This window comes from Apium graveolens, chromosome 5 (assembly GCF_009905375.1).
Source record: "Apium graveolens cultivar Ventura chromosome 5, ASM990537v1, whole genome shotgun sequence".
Taxonomy (NCBI): Eukaryota; Viridiplantae; Streptophyta; class Magnoliopsida; order Apiales; family Apiaceae; genus Apium; species Apium graveolens.
Window position 1 is genome coordinate 39389495 of NC_133651.1, and position 21787 is coordinate 39411281.

Genomic DNA, 21787 nt, shown 5'->3' on the forward strand with positions numbered 1-21787 from the left:
ATCTCAATCTCACAATTCCCACAAACTTGGTTAACAGTTACACGTTCTTGATTTGCTAATTCCACAGTCATTATTTCATTTGAATACCCAACTGGACAATTTAACTTACTAACAAAATCTTGCGAAACAAACGATCGAGTTGCTCCCGAATCTATTAACACCTTGGCACATAAAGAATTCACATTAAGCGTACCTGCCACGACATCCGTATCCTGGATCGCATCCTTCACCGACATGTCAAAAACTCTAGCCCTCGGAGTCTCATTCACTGTTGGGGTAGATCCCATAATTCTCAATGCATTACTGAATGGGGCTGGTGTCTTGCAATCCCTGGCCATATGTCCTGGCTTCCCACATTTAAAGCATGTAAATCCAATGACTGGAACCTTCACTGCTGGATTCCGGATAGGCTGATCCTTATTTGCTGGCTCTCTTGCTGGCTGATTTCGGCACTCCCTCGAGTAGTGCCCTTTCTGGTTGCATTTAAAACATACCACATTCAACTTGTTACAAACTCCTCCATGCTTCTTCCCACATACTTGACAATCTGGAAAAGTTAATCTCAACTGATTCGGCTGATTCACATTAACTGAACGATTGCCCTGGCCTCCGTCTCCTGCATTTTGTCTCCTGAAATTAAAATTTCTCCCTGGCTGAAACTTGCCCTTCTTAAAATTTGGAAACTTCCCTGTTTGTGACTGACCCTCACTTCCCTCAACTTTCCTTTTCTTGCTTTCCTTTTCTTTCTGGAACATCTCACTCTCTGTCTCTGCAATCATAGCTTTCTGTACAACCCCGGCATAAGTATCCAATTCAAAAATAGCTACCTTCCCTCTGATCCATGGCTTCAAGCCTTGCTGGAATCTCTTAGCTTTCTTTCTATCAGTATCAATATACGACAGCACATACCTTGACAATTCCTCAAACTTCCCCTCATAATCTGTTACCGACATGTTTCCTTGCTTTAATTCTAAAAACTTCAGCTCCATTTGATCCTGAACAAACTGAGGAAAATACTTTTCTAAAAACAACTCCTTAAACCTTTCCCAAGTAATAACATCTGTACTTTCCAATGTTTTCACCATTTCCCACCAATAGGTGGCCTCATTCTTCAGATAGTAACTTGCAAATTCAACCTTCTGCTCCTCTTTCACTTTTACCAAGGCAAAAGCCTTCTCTATTTCCTTTAACCACATATTTGCTTCAATTGGCTCTAAGGAACCCTTGAATTCTGGTGGGTTTACTACCTGAAAAGTTTTGAAGGTTACCTGGGGATTGGTCTGTCTTTGTTGTTGTTGTGCCAGGTGAACTGTTTGTTGGGCCAAGATTTGAAGAATCTGGGCTATTGCTGGGTCCATGGGTCCTGGGTTCACATTCTGGTTTATATCATCTTGGTTATTATTGTTGTTGGTTTCTTCATTCTGGGTGTTGGTGCGGGTATTTCTTTTGGGAGGCATTCTCTGTAAAGAATCAATCAACTTATTTAGCTTTTGAATCAATCTTTTACATAAAAGAATAGTTTTGTAAAACAGAAATATTTCTTTTTGAAAACAGTTGTGACTAAATAAATTGCATGCTTCTTTACAGAATATAAACAGTTATGGCAAACAGGGCACATGGTATCACAAGGTATAACTGGTGATATAATTAAGGTAAAGTAAAACAGGTGCGATAAAGTAAATGACAGTGTTGGAAAGGAAAAAGGTACTGATATATATATATATCAAAAGTTTTAGGGTAGTACAAGCGTAAAGACGCTTCGAAAGTAAAAGCAAAAAGGGTACAACAACCTACTCACTAGTCAGCATCGCTAGTCTATAAATACAACTCAAGAGTCTACTGATACACACTACACACTACTGTCCATACTACATAATCATAACAACACTACTCAGCATCTTCATCTCAAAATCTCTAACTCAGCTCCAAAGAAACTCTGGTCCTGCCAGCTTCTCAAAGTCCTCCATCACCTCAGTAACCCAGCCCAGCAGTGCATCAGGGCCTCTGCCAGGTAGTGTAGCTCCATGTAACCTAGCCTCAAGAACCCTCCGTGTCACATGAATCTCCTCTCGAAGCTCCCTCACACCACGATCAACATCTGTAGTCCTGATGATATGCTGTAACTCTCTAATCTGAGCCAACAAGGAATCACGCTCCAATAGAAGAGCCTCATACCGGTAATAAGGAACTGGGGGCAATGTAGACTGGAATGGGGAACTCGCTACTGAATGCCCAGTGGAATCTGAATCAGCTGGTGGGGGTCCTCTGACAGGTGGCCTCATGCCTGGAGGTGGAATAGCCTGCAGTGGTACGGGCTGTAACACAGGTGGAGGTAGAATAGCCAATGCTGGTGGAACAACAGGACGTGGATGTGAAAACGGCACTCCAACTGAAGGCTCTGAGTGATCAGCTGATACGGGAATAAAAGAGTCGGCCATCACTGCTATCTGAAATCATATCGCAATATAAGAATCTCGTACCACGATGCAAACTATACTAATATCGGTTATACCATAACACTCAACCTCTCGACGTTCTATCATCCTATACCTTACTTCTAATCCTAACCCTCTACCCATTCCCGTTAACCTAGGCTTGTGTTAGTGACTTATAACCTGTAGCTCTGATACCAAAACTGTGGCGCCCTCCAAACCCGGGTCAGAAGTTTGGGGTCCACACAAACACCTTAATTATAACCTGCTTATAACAATAATAAAGATAATAATAATATATGCAATGACCCTACTTACCAATCACCACGGACCGCAACAGGTTAAAGTATGCACACAAGCCAAACACACTATATATTACAAACCGTTCAAATCCCAACTATTTCAAATTCAAACTGAGTATTAAACATTATTACAAACTTTTACAAACTTAAATTATTCCAAAAGAAGCCTACTAGCTCAGCTTTCTCAACCTGAACCCCTAGCTCTCGCGCTGGACTGGGGATCCTCTTTACCAACTGGTTCCTTTTTAACTAGAAAGAATATAAACAACATCGCACAAATGAGCTAACTAGCTCAGCAAGTCACAATGACAAAACTGAGAATAATGATCATCAGGTGAATATGTTTATGATATCAAGTGAACAATGGATTATGATTTAGAATTGGATATTATACTTTTAATTTAAAAACCAAGGTTAGGCTGCTGATCAGTCACGCACTAACCTCGAGCAAGGCACACAGCATTGCTCTAACTACTGGATCCAAGGCACACATTGGCCTAACTTGACCATTATATGGTCTGACCACGAATCTGGTCCACAATTTTATAAAAACAATCCAATTCTAACATAATAACAGAATATGCAATAATAAACAATAACCGAAATCATTAACAACAATAAATGTTTAACAATGAAAGGGTTTAAATCCTTGTAAGGATCAACGAGGTACTTTTAAAGCTTGAATGCTGGGTAATGAAAGAATTGGATAACAAAGGAAACAACGTTTCAGGGTTTCAAGGATTTGGTCTTTCAAAGCATAAGATATCATGGATTGAGTATATAATAATTCAGTTCAGTGTCTGGTATTTAGTTTGTATGTATTTGTGGAGTAGTATCGTAGATTTGTGGTTCTTGTTTGGGTATACAATAATCAATGGATTAGAAAGAATATGGTTCATAGCTTAAGAACAATAACTGAAATCAGGATTTAGGTTTCCGTGCTTCAAAGCACTTGCAATGTCAACAAGACTATCAAGAATAACAATATCTCGAGAGAGTTCAGAACACTTGCCTGGTATTAGCTTACTACTCTGCACTCGCTTCCAATCACAACCGTCTTACTCTTCAACTATCTGTGTTCCTTTCCTACGTCTTGCCTCTTCTGCTCACATATCATAAGCATCTATCAATCATCAACTCACAAGATTCTATTCAACACATACTTCTATCTACCCTTCGTTTTACCCAAATCCGATTAACGGATTGAAATCTATGCAATAACGAAGTAAACACCGAATATATAGACCGATAGTCAAACAACAGGTCACGTATAACACATAATACATCACGTAATCAATGACATATCATTTATAAAGAAGTCTCGGGTCATAAATGTGCTTTCGGGTATTTAAAATAATTTTTAAAACATTTTTCGGAATTAAAACGGGTCGTTGGATCAATTTCGGAATAATAAACAGGGTTCGGTTGGCCAATTCTGGCTCCAAAATAATTTTATAATAATTATCGAGCCTTGGAAATAATTTAGAATAATATTTTAAAGCTCGAACCTATTTTTCAGAATTTTTAAATCATTTTTAAATAATTAAATCTAATTAAATAACTAATTAAAATCAATTAATAATTAATTAAATCAATTAATCAATTAATTTTCGAATTAATTGACTAATTAATCAATTAAAAATTAACTGAAATTAATTAACTAATTAATTCAGATTTATTTGTGAATTAAAAATAATTTTCGGAATTAAAATAATAATTTTTAGAATTTTCAGAAATTAAAAATAAATTTTTATAATAAAAATAATTAGGAAATATGATTTTTAAACATTTTTAAAACAGGAATCCAATTTTTGCAAAGTCTGAAAACTTCAGGGACCTAACTGTATCGTCCCCAAAAGTCCAGGGACCAAACTGTAAATTTCACATCCCGTCGCCGGAAAACACAGGGGTGGCCGGAGAACACGATTCCGGCCTTCTCACCTTGCCACAAGCTCCAGATCACATCTACAGGTTACCAGGAACACAACCATGCAATCAAAACAACCTAACAATCCCTGAGTTGACCGGAATTTGGCCGTGAAATTTTCCAGTTTCCGGCGAACATCGGAAAACTTCAAAATACAACTCCCTTCTCTACAGACCTCGTTGGTTCATGAAACTTATACGACTAGATTGCAAATTTCACAGAGAACACAACCCACTATAACACAACATCAATCTATCACAGAATAAGAAACCCCCAAATTTCAATTAAGAACATTCATACGGGTTATAAACCCTAATTTTGAAATTCGAAAATCAAACTCAAATTTGAACATGTTATTGAACTCCAAATCAGACGTATGACATATGAAAATCATCAGGAAAACAAGCTCTACAACATGCAATCATCAAATCATACAAACAATCATCCGAACAAAAATTCATATTTTTAATAAAATAAATTCGAAAATAAATAAATTTTTAGAAAAATAACCTTGATTTCTGCATTGAAACAAAACTCAGAATCTGATAGAACACTTCAAATCCTTCGTTTTGGTTACTTAAGCTTTGAAAACAGAGATCGGTAACGCCTTCGTTTTGCTGTTTGATTCTTAGAACAGTTTTAAGAAATTAGGGATTTTCTCTGAAAATTATATAATTAAGTATCTGCAAATGATTTTGATACGAAATAAAATACGGTAAAAGGCTATTTATAATTATGGAAAATTTGTATCCCGTTGGATCATTCCGGATATAAAACGGTACGTTTATTTGTAAAAACTGATCCAAACGGTATCGGTTTTCGGGATAATTATCCAAATCAGTACAATTTATACTGCGGTCTTGGTCTCAGCGCCTGGTTACACGTATTACGAAGTGATAATTGGGATAGTTTAATAAAAAGCTCCCGTTTATCGAAAATACGGGTTTTATTGATTTACCGAAACGAATATTGTATCGAAAATGTTGCGCCGGGACCCGCGCAGGACAAACCGTAAGCCGGATCGAAAAAGTCGAAACATGGAAAATGCTCGGAATATTACAATTAGGTTAGGAAGGAGTTCTCGGAAGAGTTTCGGGTTCCAAAAATGTAACAACGGTTGACGTCGGTTGGTTCCCGTTTTTATAAAATAGATTTTAATTACCCGGAAAAAGATTTTAGAAATTTCATATGATTCTTATAAATCCATAAATCAACATAAAAATAATTAGGAAGATATAACAATTATCTATATTTTATTTTGGACATAAAAATAAAAATACTCAATTAATATTATTTTTGAATATTCAAGTACATATAACACTTAACAATTAACTCACAGAATAGATACCGGGCACACATAATAATATCAAAAATAATTACACGATATATCCCGGATATTACACTTACAATCTGGTTCATACTCATATGATCCATGGTCCTTGCGACAAAGATTATTCATACTCACCATGTATGGTTAAAGAAAAATGTGGTCGCCATTTTCCTAAAAAGTAAGAACCTTTACAAATCTTATTATTTTTAATGTAACTGATATATTTAATTCTTTTCCAGTATTCTATAATGTAACTTAATGTAATTTAATGGTGTTTATCTTATTTCGATTATAAATAACATATTTTAAATTGTTTTATAGGTATAACACACACACATTTTTTGACGACTGTGGGTTTCCTGTATATCGGAGACGACGTTCTGAATTGTGTGTAAAGAAGAAAGGTGTGCTTCTGGATAACCAATATGTGGTACCTTACAACCGGGATTTATTAGTCCGTTTCCACTGTCATATAAACTTAGAAGTTTGTAATAGCTCCAGATCTTTGAAGTACCTTTTCAAATATTGCTTAAAAGGTCATGACACAGCTACTATGATTTTGAGGAAAAAGCAGCAAGGCAGCGAAACAAGTTCTTCATCTTTCGTACCTAAGCAAACTGATGAAATTAAAATTTTTTTGGATGGACGTTACATTTGTGCTTCTGAGGCTGCTTGGCGTCTACTTGGGTTTGACATCCATAATCGTTTTCCGGCTGTTGAGCGCCTGCTAGTTCATTTAGAAGGTGAGAAAAATGTGTCATTTAAACAACATGATAATTTAAAAGCAGTAGCTGATAAAGCTATGAAGAGATTTAGTAAACTTGAAGGATGGTTTGAAGCAAATAAAAATACACCACATGCAAGGGAGTTTACATACCATCAGTTTCTGCAAAATTTCACATGGAAGGCAGATGAGTGTAGGTGGAAGATTCGCGAGCGTGGCACTGTATTTGGTCGTTTATCTGATGTTCATGCATCTTCCGGTGACACTTTTTTTCTTGCGAATGATATTGATGCATAAAAAAGGAGCCACTTCGTTTAGAGACCTAAAAACTATAAATGGTATTGTGTATAATACATATAAGGAGGCATGTGATGCTCTTGGTCTTCTCAAGGATGATAGACAATGGCACATTGCCATGTCTGAAAATGCCATCAATGTTATGCCACTTCAGCTGAGGCAATTGTTTGTTTTCATACTGTCCAACAATCAAGTTGCTGATCCTCTAAAGCTATGGCAGCAACATTGGCAATCAATGGCAGATGATGTGTTGTAAATCAACTGGTAATATGAATCTGCAATCTTGAACATAACATTAGCAGGTTAGTGTTCTTATTAATAGTGATATGTTGGCAAGTTTTATATACTTACACATGTGTTTGCGTTTTCAGTCTGAGATGTCCTTGATTTCATTTATTAAACTCCAAAAAAACTCAATAACTACTTACACTATACTAATATTCTTATTCATACATGTTCACATCTTCAATATTTTATTTGCATAGTTGTTTCACTAATTCCCTCTTAATAAATTCTAATTTGTTAATACATGATAGATCTTTTTTTCTCTCTATTTTTAATATATATTATACAACATCAATTCTATCAAAATGTGATATCATCACAGCTGTTACACCTCTTTGATTTAGGCTTAGGATTAGATACACCTTTATGTCTAATAACGGGCCAAATGCACATTTCCATGATATTCATGGGGTAAATCGCCTTCTCCGTTAGAGTTTTTACGTGTCACTAAAAGTATCTACACATATAATTGTCTTTATGCATGATCTATGATATTTTACATGGAAATACATGTGTAATTTGCTAATTTAATACAAAATTTTGAAGCACTTTTAAGAACAGATTTCTGCAGCCTATTCCTCCATATTTCAGCATCAAATTCTGCATTTTTTTGCGCCAGTTTTTGCAGTTTCTACTGCATTTTTTCTGCAGATTTCTGCTGCATTTTCTGCAAAATAATGCTGCATTTTTCTGCAGAATTCTGCTGCATTTTCGAGCAGATTTTAGCAATAGATTTTGCATTTTTCTGCAGAATTCTGTTGTATTTTCCTGCAGAATGCTGTTGCATTTTTCGAGCAGATTTTAGCAGTAGATTTTACATTTTTTTGCAGAATTCTGCTGCATTTCGAGCAGATTTTCTCATTTTTTTGCAGCAAACATGTAGCATTTTTAGCAGATTTCTGTAACAGTTTTGTGCATATACAAGCAGCAAGTTTGGTTATTTTTTTTGCAGCGTATTACAACAGAATTTATCTGCAAATTGTTGCACCAAATAATACATTTTTCTGCATCAATTTTTTCCACCAGAATTTCTACTTTTCTGCACTAATCTGTACCAAATTCTTTAGTATTCTAATGCAATTTTTTGTAGTTTGTATTTGACATCCTGGTATTTCTGCATTGTATTCCATCCCAGTCATTTTGTCTACCTTAATAAATCAATATATTTGTGATTATTGACAAGTTCTAATCATCTAATCAGTATATTTAGTGTATTATTATATTAAGTTACTTATGTGCCTTAAAAACTTACGACGTGATGTACTCCCGAAGAACAGGTCCTGTTTGTAACCAATAATCCTTTATATTGCCACGGAACATATCAGTAACTAGTTAGCTATGGTCATATTTTGTTGTTTTAATTTAATTGGAATAGATTTATTGAAGTATATTGTTAGAAATATGAGTTAAGTATATCTTTATTATGACATCTATTTTCAAACCTTAAAATCTTGAACTTCTATGAACTCAATGAGTTAAGATTAGATCTATATTACGACATCTATTTCTTATAAATATTTCTTTTTTCCTCCCATTTGGTAACTGTGTATTAGTATTTGACGATAGTATGCATTATGCATGTATTCTTTTGCAATGAGTATCTTAATATAATAAGCTACCCCTTTAATTAGCTAATGTGCATTACTATATATCAAACTTTAATAAAAAAGTTAGTTTCTTAAATGGGAGATTGATAAGGAGCTGACTATTAACATCAAAGAAAATCTATATAATGTGCATATGTGGCCTCCAAATGAAGAATCTAAAAATTATTATGAGTAGGAACGCAACACCAACACTTGCCCTCTTGCCCTCCATAACAATAGCCAAGCAGTGGCCTTTAGCACCACAGTCAAGAAGACTCACTCAAAACATATTACATTGAAGTATGTATATTATACAATCTTAAGATTCCAATTTGGAGATGATGTGTTGTACTCTAGGCGTAAATCAACTGGTAATATGAATCTGCAACTCAGTGAGTCAGATATCCAGAACATAATATTAGCAGGTTAGTGTTCTTATTAATAGTGATATGTTGGCAAGTTTTATACACTTACACATGTGTTTGCGTTTTCAGTCTGAGATGTCCTTGATTTCATTTATTAAACTGCTAAAAAACTCAATAACTACTTACACTATACTAATATTCTTATTCACACATGTCCACATCTTCAACATTTTATTTGCATAGTTGTTTCACTAATTCCCTCTTAATAAATTCTAATTTGTTAATACATGATAGATCTTTTTTTTTTCTCTATTTTTAATATATATTATACAACATCAATTCTATCAAAATATGATATCATCAAAGCTGTTACACCTCTTTGATTTAGGCTTAGGATTAGATACACCTTTATGTCTAATAACGGGCCAAATACACATTTCCATGATATTCATGGAGTAAATCGCCTTCTCCGTTAGAGTTTTTACGTGTCACTAAAAGTATCTACACATATAATTGCCTTTATGCATGATCTATGATATTTTACATGGAAACGCATGTGTAATTTGCTAATTTAATACAAAATTTTGAAGCACTTTTAAGAACAGATTTCTGCAGCCTATATTCCTCCATATTTCAGCATCATATTCTGCATTTTTTTTGCGCAAGTTTTTGCAGTTTCTGCTGCATTTTTTCTGCAGATTTCTGCTGCATTTTTCTGCAAAATTCTGCTGCATTTTTCTGCAGAATTCTGCTGCATTTTTGAGCAGATTTTAGCAATAGATTTTGCATTTTTCTGCAGAATTCTGTTGTATTTTCCTGCAGAATGCTGTTGCATTTTTCGAGCAGATTTTAGCAGTAGATTTTACATTTTTTTTGCAGAATTCTGCTGCATTTCGAGCAGATTTTCTCAGTAGAATTTTGCATTTTTTTGCAGCAAACATGTAGCATTTTTCTGCAGATTTTTAGCAGATTTCTGTAACAGTTTCGTGCATATACAAGCAGCAAGTTTGGTTATTTTTTTTGCAGCGTATTACAACAGAATTTATCTGCAGATTGTTGCACCAAATAATACATTTTTCTGCATCAATTTTTTCCACTAGAATTTCTACTTTTCTGCACTAATCTGTACCAAATTCTTTAGTATTCTGATGCAATTTTTTGTAGTTTGTATTTGAGATCCTGGTATTTCTGCATTGTATTCCATCCCAGTCGTTTTGTCTACCTTAATAAATCAATATATTTGTGATTATTGACAAGTTCTAATCATCTAATCAGTATATTTAGTGTATTATTATATTAAGTTACTTATGTGCCTTAAAAACTTACGACGTGATGTACTCCCGAAGAACAGGTCCTGTTTGTAACCAATAATCCTTTATATTGCCACGGAATATATCAGTAAGTAGTTAGTTATGGTCATATTTTGTTGTTTTAATTTAATTGGAATAGATTTATTGAAGTATATTGTTAGAAATATGATTTAAGTATATCTTTATTATGACATCTATTTCCAAACCTTAAAATCTTGAACTTCTATGAACTCAATGAATTAAGATTAGATCTATATTACGACATCTATTTCTTATAAATATTTCCTTTTTCCTTCCATTTTGTAATTGTGTATTAGTATTTGATGATAGTATGCATTATGCATGTATTCTTTTGCAATGAGTATCTTAATATAATAAGCTACCCCTTTAATTAGCTAATGTGCATTACTATATATCAAACTTTAATAAAAAGGTTAGTTTCTTAAATGTGAGATTGATAAGGAGCTGACTATTAACATCAAAGAAAATCTGTATATTGTGCATATGTGGCCTCCAAATGAAGAATCTAAAAATTATTATGAGTAGGAACGCAGCACCAACACTTGCCCTCTTGTCCTCCATAACAATAGCCAAGCAGTGGCCTTTAGCACCACAGTCAAGAAGACTCACTCAAAACTGTCCAAAAATAATAAATACACTTCATGAATAGAGGTTGCACTTTTACAGTTTATAACAAAAGTTCACAGAATATATCAATTTGTCTTGCACGCATTTTTCCTTTAGATTAAGAAATAATAATTTATCAAAAACAATTTGCATGTACCTGTAAAATAACACAACTTTTTGCATTAAATATTGTAAACATTCGACTATTTGTTTGATTCTGATCTAACATTAAACTGCAGAAATAGAGAAACTATTCAATGATGTCGGGAAAAGTCTTAAGGATTTCTCTACACTTCCCTTTCCTGAAAAAAGTTTCTTATATGAACTAGAGAATAGACTCATTTCGGAAGAACTTGGTTATGATCGAGCTTATATGCGAGAGGAACATGACAAATTGTTTGGGAGTCTAAACGAAGACCAACTTCAGGCCTATTACTCTATTATTAGCAGTGTAGAGAGTAACCAAGGTGGAGTATTTTTTGTATATGGTTCTGGAGGTTGTGGAAAAACGTTTCTCTGGAAAACGCTGTATTGCAGATTATGTAGTGTAGGCAGGATTGTTCTTCATGTGGCCTCTTCTGGCATTGCGGCAACGCTTCTTCCTGGTGGAAGAATTGCCCATTCCAGATTTCACATTCCATTAAAACTTGACCAACACTCAGTTGTGGGTATTAAGCATGGTTCAGAACTTGGAGAATTAATGAAGAATACCGGTCTCATCATATGGGATGAAGCGCCAATGCAACATCTCCATTCCTTTGAAAGTGTGGACCAGAGTTTGAGAGATATAATGTCCTCGGTTGATCCTCTAAGAGCAGGTTTACCTTTTGGAGGCATTACTATTCTTTTTGGTGGAGATTTTCGCCAGACTCTTCCCGTCATTCCAAAGGCCAGCAGAGCACAAGTTGTTTGTGCATCCTTGAATAGTTCCAAGTTGTGGGAGCATTGTCAAGTTTTTTTATTAGAGAAGAACATGCGGTTAACATCTGGAAAAACAGATCTTGAAAACAAGGAGATCGCGGATTTTAGCAAATGGGTACTTGATGTTGGAGACGGTAATCTGCCTAATATTCATCCAGGGGATGTTGTTCATGATCCAGATGTTTCCATCTCGAAGAAATATCTCACAACATCGCAGAACAAGCCAATCAAGGATATCATTGACATTATTTATCCAGATGTTGCAAACAAAATTAGAAATCCTGAATATCTTAGGGAAAGATCTATTCTTACACCAACAAATGCAATTGTTGGTGATATAAATTCTTATATCCTTGATCTCATTCCAGGTACAACACAAACCTATTTTAGTCAGGATTCACTATGCGACGATAATGGACATGATAATGACTTTGGTTCTGCATTTCCAGTGGAGTAACTGAATTCCATCAACATGCCATGCTTGCCTAAACATGATCTTAAAATTAAGGTTGGTTGTGTAATAATGCTAATGAGGAATCTAAATCAGATTATGGGCCTCTGCAATGGCACAAGAATGATTATTAAGAAATGTCTTCCCAATAGTATCATATGTGAAGTTCTTACTGGTTCTCAGGTTAGTACTATCCACATAATACCGAGAATAGAAATGGTACCAACTGACACAAATTGGCCATTTGAATTCAAAAGGGTTCAGTTTCCAGTTCAACTTTGTTTTGCCATGACCATAAACAAGAGTCAAGGTCAGTCATTAAACAAAGTTGGATTATATTTGCCTCGGTTTGTATTTACGCATGGTCAGCTCTATGTCGCTGTTTCCAGAGTCACATCCCCATTTGGTTTGCATATTTTGATATACAGTGAAAGTGGAGGATCAACAAATGTGACTGCAAATGTTGTTTTCGAAGAGGTTTTCTACAATTTTCCAGCAAATAGGAACACATAGAATGTTAATTACAGTGTGCTTTCAAACATATTTTGGTTCTGTAAGACCTTTACAATATTTCTAAATTGTAGTCTTTCAATTTAATGAAATATTCAAATGCAGCAAAAAAATTGCAAATATGGTGTATACTGTAACCGTATTATTTTTTGTTCTGTAACTAGCCATGAAAAATTGGAAAGATTGTTAATTGCACTATATACAATCTTGGTGTACAGAGTCATACCAAATTTAATTTATATTTTAAAATATATTTATATCAATATACATGTAAATGAAATCAAGCAATTCATAAATTTAATATATTGATATGAATTTAGTATAATGTTAATGTCACTAATCTTCTGTTTATTTAAATCTTTGGTAAAACATCGGTTCAGTTTATGATTTTATTATTTTTATAAATTTTATATGTCCAATATAATTTATGACCCATATATATTTATACAACTTAAAAAGGAGGAATCATAGCGGTTAAAAAATTTGCATGTTGTAATGAGCGCAGAATTCGCCACCTGAGTTTTTCACAATATATTAAGTGTTATTTTACCAATTTAATTTTAATTCAAACTTTTTATGATTAAGTATTAATATAATTTTAAAAGACAAATAAAATGGTTGTTGTTTTACAAAAGATTGCAATCTACGTAACAAATTAATAAATGTTACAGTTTTTGGATTTGATGTTTTAAAATATAATTAAAACTTTTTTTTTAAAAAAAATCTGCTCTCTAGAGTATGGTTCAAACTATTTTTGGATAAATATATTCCAATATTATTTTCTGTCAAGATTTTTAGTTCCCATTTAATTTTTATAAACATATAAAAAAATTAAATTATGTATGACATATATTTTAAAGTAAATATATACAATTAAGAAAACGAGATATACGACACTACAAATTTTAGTCGAACTAGACTAAAATATATAGTTTGTTCATTTAATGATCAATATTTGCATTTGCGTAATGAGATATACAACACTAAATGTACGTATTAAATGAATCAATATTACAATCTTTGTCATATTACAAGTAACAATCTTTATTATTTTACAGACGGTATTAAATGAATCAATATTACAGTTTTTGAATTTGATTTTTTAAAATATAATTATATCTTTTTTTGTTTTTATAATTTTTCTGCTATATGGAGTATACTTTAAACCATTTTATAATTTTTCTCTACTTTACAAACAGTTAAAAATATCTGTAGCATATGAACGAATATTATTATTTTTTAAAATTATTTATTATTAGTTAAAAAAATAATAACTTGATTTTTGTTGTAATAGCTTAAAAATTATTAATCATTTTCATTGTTTAACTGATATCAAAGAACATATGTAAATTTGTGCTCAATTTTGCAATGGCTAGCCGAGATGTTCGACAAAATGTATAAATCAATTTTTGTGTAATTGACATCAATTATTTTTTAATTTTTTTTATTTTTATGTTAATCTATAGTTCACAATTTCAGATTTTTTTGTTAGTTTATGAAAGTGTTAAGTTATATAATTGGTCAATTCAAAAAAAAAGTTGAATGATTGATAGGATAATTATTTGATTAAACTTGAACATAGGGGAGCAGTAACCATAATATACACCAACTTCTACCTCCCACGACATACAGTTCCATTTGTATACTTGGTGAAATCTGGCATATCTTAACCAAATCTTTCGCATGGGCTCCACGCACTTGTATGGTCTGGAGAAGCTTACTTATCTTATAGTTTAGCGGCTTTATCCATTTTTGGTTTCATTACTTGTTGTTTTGTCTGGTTCAATAATACCGCCTATTCTAGCGAGTTTTACGGACCCACTGGACCAGAAGCTTCCCAAGCTCAAGCATTTACTTTTCTAGTTAGAGACCAAGTGCATCGTGTAACCTCTTTGCACCCACTACTCACACGTTTTTCTCCACATCTTTGTACATAACAACTTTTCATAAAATTTGAACCATCACTGTCATACTTCTATATTACAGAACATTGTTGTATCAATTCAACCTAATCAGTTTATTATTTTATTTTTAAGTTTTGTTACAACAATGTTCGATCAGCTATCTTCTCTCGATTTGTCTAGAACAACATGGAAAATTAAGGCTAGAGTTACGCGAATGTGGCCTGCAGTCCCAAACTCAGCCACTGCAAGTGATGCAATTAAGGGAGTCCCACACTCAGCCACTGCAAGTGATGCAATTAAGGGATATAACCTCATTTTGCTGGATGATAATGTAAATTCTATAAATATTATTACTTATATATCTTACATAATTTTTTCTTTGATTATCGGTTTGTTTAATTTGTATTTACCAACTGCGTGTAATGTTATATGTCAGTTGTAATAATATATGTTTAATTTTTCATATTTTTGTATAGGATTGTCATGTCCATGCTTACATATATCCTGACCATTGGAAAGACCATGGCGACAAGATAAAGGAGGGTGGTGTATACGTAATTTCTAATTTCTACACCAAACAAGCATTAGGAACTTTGAAACCTGTGTCGTCTAGACTTATCATTAATTTCTCACCTTCGACAACTGTTGATCCAGTTATTGATGATATCATGATATCTAACCACAAATTTGAATTTGTGGATCTTAGTGAGTTGTTTGCTATAGCACAAGCAAATGGTGAAGCAAAATTTCCGGAATATGCAACAGGTTCTTAAGACATCATCCACTGTTATAGTCTGGCTTTTATTTTTTTAATTTATATGCTTATTTGTTAATTTTTTTTATTTCTATGTTAATTTGTTAAGATATTTCATATTTGAAGATGTCATGGGAGTTATTGAGGGTTATGAGACTCTTTCCAAAATTGGCACAAGGTTTGGTCAGAGGGACATTGTCCATTTCAGGCTTACCGATGGGAGGTATTTCCTTAATTCTTAATTTGCATATAGTTTATTTATCTTACTCTGGCCCAAATGTTTGATTTAATTTTTTTTCGATTTTTATTAATTTGATGCAGACATTCATCTAAGGTGACTGTATGGGGTAATCTTGCTATTACTATTGAAGCACAATATAGAGAGATTCAGAAAGGGGAGCCAGTTATTGTTATCTTGACAACTACCAAGCTAAAGATTTTTCACAGTTAGTTATTTTCAATTACAACAAATAGGTTTTTCTTTTTCATAAAGTCTGTCCATTTTTAATTATGTATGTCATAAGCAACTTTTATTTTGTTACAGCCTCTGTTCAGATTATCACTCTTACTGCTTCTAAAATATATCTTAATCTAGATTTTGATGCCGTTCATGAGATGCGGCAGAGGTAAGTTTAATGGTAAATAAAGTATGTAATACATTTTCAATTTCATGACCAAGTAAATTAGGATCTAAACTTTTAACTATTAAAGGCTCCGCGAAGAAGGCTATGTTCCTTCCGAAAATCCAATTTTAATTTCCACTCTATCTGAAGGATCAGTCGCACCTGTTATTGAGACTGTCACACTGAAAGAATTGAGTGAAAAGACTGCCACTGATTTTCTCAAGGTACATGTGTTCTCCTTTACCGACCATAAATGTTTTATAACATTCAACAATTGTTAATTCTGTAATTTTTCATCATATTAATTGAGTTTAAAATTCTGAAAATATTTGTTTACTATTATTTATAAAATATTTTTCTAAAACTTTCTTCATTTTTATAGATGAATTTCCTCTGCCAAGTCAAAGTTAAGAATGTGGAAGACAGTGACGGATGGTGGTACCTTAGCTGCAGCAAAAACGACTGCTTCGGTGAAGTTACAAAATTGGAGGGAAAATATAAATGTTACAAGTGCAACAAAAACTATCATGTTCCGCAGAAAAGGTTATAAATTTTTTATTAGCATCATACACAAATCCTTATAAGTTTAGGCATAATATTCATACTTTTTTAATTGCAGGTATAAGATTGTTCTACTTGTAGAAGACTCTACCGAGGCTTTCAATTTTGTTCTTTATGACCGTGCTGCAAAGCGTTTGTTGGGTAAAACAGCAACTAAGCTTATTGCAGAGGGAAATGAGGTGTGTTAATGTGGTCAACTAATAACATTCGTGTCAACCGATGTCCTTTATCTTTTGGTTTACATTTGCGGTTTCTCTTATTTTAAGAATCACATTATTTGTAGGATCCACGAACATATCCTCCTCAAATAAAGGCATTTGCAGGCAAGGATGTTATTCTAAGAATTGAGTTAAATGATGATAACATCCTACTAAACAGTACTTTTTTTATGTTGTTGATGCATATGACTCTGATGTTGCAACTTCTTCTATATCTACAAACTCGGGGAATAATGAAATCTCTAATTTTGGAGATGTATGACTTACCTTTCTTATCGCAATTAGTGATCTATTGTGTACCATATACTTTGTAAAGTCTTTTTTAGTATTCAACATTTATGGTTGTATTTCTATATTCTTATTTTCTCAGACTGATTTGGTCGAAATACCCGACTCTGGATTTACTCCAAGCTCTGCTAAGTCAACCAGTAAGAAGATAAAAATGGTAAGTTTTTGGCCTTCTTATAAACGTTTATGAGTGTATAATAAATTTCCAGATTATTGTTATACATCTCTCTTTTGATGTTGTTGTAACTTTTTTCATATATGTTTTTGTCATGCAGGAAAAGTAGATGGCATCTGTCCCCTTTGGTTTTTGCATAGCTGGGGAAGCAGAGACCAAGAACTGCATCTGCATTATTCTGTTCTTTTAGTCGTATCACATGATTTGAAAAATTATGTTTCCAGCTTTTTTAGATTCATAATTTCCCAATTTACGTTGTTGCATTGATACTTTCGATTTTCAGATGCTTTAATTATATTCTATCAAGTATAATGGCATTGCATTATTAAATTTCTGATTGTTGGTAATACTATACTTTAGAATTTTGTTAAAGTGTGTTCGTTCATGGATTTTAGAAGAAATACTTAATGTTATTCTTTTACTTTTTTAAACAAGTAATTTGAATATTAAGTTTACATCAATTTTGGAGTATGTAGAATACAAGTACAAAAATAAAAGCTAAATTGTATCCTTTTTTTCTTGAATTGTATATGTAAAGTGATGATATATATAATAGCCAATTAATTTTACTTTTAACCGTTAAGATATATATATATATATATAGTGGGGTTTAAAAATGAGATTCCATGGTACAAAATAGATAGAGATTAAAATATAGTTAGTTATGGATAGTGAAGTAAAAAACAAAATTACTATACAATCACCATATGTAGTAAGGGTATCTTTGATGACTTTTAAAAAAATGGCATATAATTTGCTTAGATGATAAGTTTTTTTGGTGAACAATTCATATATTACAATGATCTCAAATCAATCTGCACCGTATATGTCAGCGTTGTTTTTTAAAAATTTCAACTGTTGATGATGAATACATAGATGATGAATACATAACATTAAGTCAGGTGTAGTACTGATTCTAAGTATGTCCTTTGCATTATACTTTATAATCGGTGCAGTATTTCTAAGATAACCAAAGCGAATGAATGATAAAGCAGTACATTCCAAATATCACACTATGGAAGGAGAAGTATAAATATAATTCAAAACTGATTTCATCAATACGTAAACACAATTCAAAAGTCATTAATACGAATAGTCTTCATAATTTTTGTAGTCAAGAGGCGTACAAACTGTAATAAGTCAAAACAAAAGAGTTTACATCATCCTGCTTCTTAATTAATATGAAATACAATGTCTTATTTTCGCATAAATTTTTAGATTGGCATTCTAGAATTCTCAAAATACATAGTTGACCATCCAACTATAAACTCTTATGACTTCCATTCTTCAGTTTCTTTAGTCATAATAAACACTCATTATAAAGATTCTTACTTCAAAGCAGTCATCCCCATAGTAGAAATTTTGAAATGTGTACATTTTAACGCAGTAGTACTTCATGAACAAACCCAATGCATCAATTAGGCTCATTTCAGGATTATATTAGCCTTCAAGATCGCACGGTCACACATTATATATATTTCTGATGAAATTTGGCTTTCAAAATCCCAAGTGAACGAGGGAGGAACTATCTGTAACGTGTATACAAAATGTTGTCAATTAAAACATTGATGTGCACAAACTACCAATTTTTTTTATTGCAGGTAAAAGATAAATAATCTTACAAATGTCCAAACATATGAGATACATTGCATAGCAGAAAGCTTCCCATTTTTCTCATACGACCTCTTTTGATAACTTACCATTTTCTGTTGAACATATTTCGTGCCTGCAGTATAGTTTCTGGTTAGTTATCATAGAACTATTTATTTTTTAATAATTTATTAAGAATAAGCGAATGATATTACATTTTCCAGTCATTAGCACTACGATCACATATCATTCACAGTGACTCTTATACTTCAAGATTAGCTATCTTAAACTTCAATTCTCAATGTATTACAAGAGGAACAATGGAGAAATTTATAATAAAAAATAAATGAATATCAAAACTGAAGATTATGTTTAAAATTAGTTATTAATCATCATAAGAGTTTTTAATCAGTCAACGGGTAACACATTATTGTTATACCTCCCCCAACACCCAAACCCCCCATTTCTGTATCCCGAAAAAGAAAAAAGAAAAGATAAAAATTACCAATACGATTACAGAACTGAGATTGGTGAAAGAAGCTTCAAAATAAAAGAGCACTTAATGACCTAACAAGTCCCCAGTATATGCCTAATATATCAGTTACTTTATAGAGTTAGCAGTAGTCTCCCTTATGGATTAAGAACTCGGGAAGAGTAACCTAGATATCTTGATGAAACCACATGAAAGTGACCGAACCAATTTAAAAACCAAATGTTTATTTAAGATTTCATTTATTCTGTAATCCTCCATAACATTTAAAAATCAAATAAAAACTTATAACTTTATAAAAATATAAAATGAGTTTCCTTCTCATTTTATCAAACTACTGATTTTTCATGCCACAATCTATAACTACAAACGATCACTGTGGCATTTTAACTTTCTTTTCATATTATAGCAAAACTCAAGAATTCATTTTCGCGGACAAGTATCTTTAGAAATGAAAAAAGCAAATCAATTATAATACAAATAAGGCCATGACTATATTATATCATATTAACCTCATTATAACAAATGATATGAAGAAACACAAAGAATTAATAAACATACAGGTTTTGTGGGCTCCATCCGAATGTTTGACCAGTAGCTTTACTCACTATAGAAAAAACAGGAAATTCATATTCATCTTTAACCTATGTTCTCTAGCTTGCATCTTTCACTCATTGCTACAATGAAAGAAGACACGAAATATCTTTGTAAGTCACGTATTTTGAACTCCGTGCTTCATATTATTTAGACACGAATCGTATATATGATGACACAGTGATAGAATTTTGCACAATAATTACTACATTTTCCTTGACAAGTCCTTCAAATTCAAGCATATTTTAAGTCTTAAAATAATTTTATAGTTGGTTTAGAATTTAAAAAAACTGCATCAAGTCCTAACATAAAAAAGGTTAGCTCAATACATGTATTGCTAAGTGCATTATGTACGGTAAACATAATTAGTTTCTTACATACATAAACTAAATGTACCAATATATGTTAAAGAACCACAGTAAATCAACTATACATCCATATTTGTATGCCACATCAATAAAAATTTAAAAGAGACACATTTTAGTTAACTCACAATATATATATATACACACACAAATATACATCATTAATCGGTCGATATAATCTTTTACAGAATTTGTGGTTCAAAAACTAACCTCCATTAATAGGTACGAATTCATTAATTCGTGAATGACGTTTTCCTTCTCACTGCCTCCGGATTTAGTTAGGTATGCAATTTTTCCCAATTTGATTAGAAACCTAATGTGGTAATGGTTTGATAAAGGAGTGTTTGGTTGAACCTAATTAGATTCACACATTTATTTTGTACTGTACGTGAAATCTAAGTTATATTATATTTTGTAATTTATTTGGGCTTAAAGTTTCAAAAAATTTAAAAAAATTATTTGTGAGACAGAAATTATATTTATCGACTGTTTCTCCACAATTCAATTATGGATGTGAAAATTAAGTCAAATATATTTGTAAAAAAAATTCATGTGGTATAGTTTAATTTTATCTTTTTATTGAATGTTAACAGTAGAAATGGAACAATTAAATTTTTAGTATAAAGTGTTTGATCTAAGTAGCAAAATAAATCGAAAATTTACATACTTCATTTATTTTTATAACTGGACAGTTGAATTTTTAATTTAATATTCATAAATTGTGAATTTAAAGTACACTAATCGAAAGCTTTTATATTATGACATTGGTATTTTTTTCCAAATATTTATTACATACTAACTTATAGTCATGCACGATTTTTTAAAATTTTCTTTTTTTTATTTTTTAAAATTATAAATTATTTTTTATAATTTTTCAATGTACATTTATATTGTTACTTACGAGATTGTTGCAATATTGTTTTTTATGATTGATAGTTCGATGTAATATGGTTGCAACAAATATATAAATATTGAAAAATATACTGATATGAAATTGAATTACAGCTATATATATGGTAGAATATCTAATCCTGTTTTATCTACTGTTATACCATTATATCATATCTAATTATTTAAATAGGTAATAAAATAATATAATCTTTTATATTTAAGATTCATTTTTTGTTGTATTTTGGATTTTACATAATACTTTTCAGA

General features: G+C 32.2%; 3 protein-coding genes and 1 long non-coding RNA gene across 5 annotated transcripts in view; 3 read left to right on the plus strand and 1 right to left on the minus strand.

Moving 5' to 3' along the window:
* The window catches only part of LOC141659989 (uncharacterized), a 28334-nt gene extending 21322 nt beyond the window's left edge, over positions 1 to 7012 (plus strand). Inside the window, exon 4 of the mRNA XM_074466942.1 lies at positions 6313 to 7012. Coding sequence (XP_074323043.1) covers positions 6313 to 7012 — 700 coding nt within the window. The remainder of the gene's footprint in view (positions 1 to 6312) is intronic.
* A 5566-nt stretch (positions 7013 to 12578) lies between these two features.
* On the plus strand, positions 12579 to 13070 carry LOC141659990 (uncharacterized). Its single transcript, XM_074466943.1, has one exon. It carries the CDS (start codon positions 12579 to 12581, stop codon positions 13068 to 13070), a length of 492 nt encoding a protein of 163 aa, XP_074323044.1.
* Positions 13071 to 15108: 2038 nt separating this feature from the next.
* Positions 15109 to 17816, plus strand: LOC141723538 (uncharacterized). 2 transcript variants are annotated; one of them, XM_074525366.1, is made up of 8 exons: positions 15109 to 15302; positions 15448 to 15736; positions 15852 to 15948; positions 16047 to 16572; positions 16731 to 16891; positions 16968 to 17088; positions 17498 to 17572; positions 17691 to 17816. In XM_074525366.1, the coding sequence occupies exons 1-4, from the start codon at positions 15117 to 15119 to the stop codon at positions 16174 to 16176; spliced, it is 702 nt and encodes a 233-aa protein (XP_074381467.1). In that variant the 5' UTR covers positions 15109 to 15116; the 3' UTR covers positions 16177 to 16572; positions 16731 to 16891; positions 16968 to 17088; positions 17498 to 17572; positions 17691 to 17816. The 2 variants fall into 2 exon arrangements, with proteins under 2 accessions (XP_074381467.1, XP_074381468.1); XM_074525367.1 differs by lacking the exons at positions 16731 to 16891; positions 16968 to 17088; positions 17498 to 17572; positions 17691 to 17816 and having other exon boundaries at positions 15835 to 15948; positions 16047 to 16079.
* Positions 17817 to 18799: 983 nt separating this feature from the next.
* LOC141725091 (uncharacterized) lies at positions 18800 to 20960 on the minus strand. The gene is made up of 3 exons (XR_012577011.1): positions 20840 to 20960; positions 19213 to 19316; positions 18800 to 19119 (listed from the first exon to the last, which is right to left on the minus strand). It is a non-coding gene; the product is annotated as an uncharacterized LOC141725091 (long non-coding RNA).
* Positions 20961 to 21787: the final 827 nt, after the last annotated feature.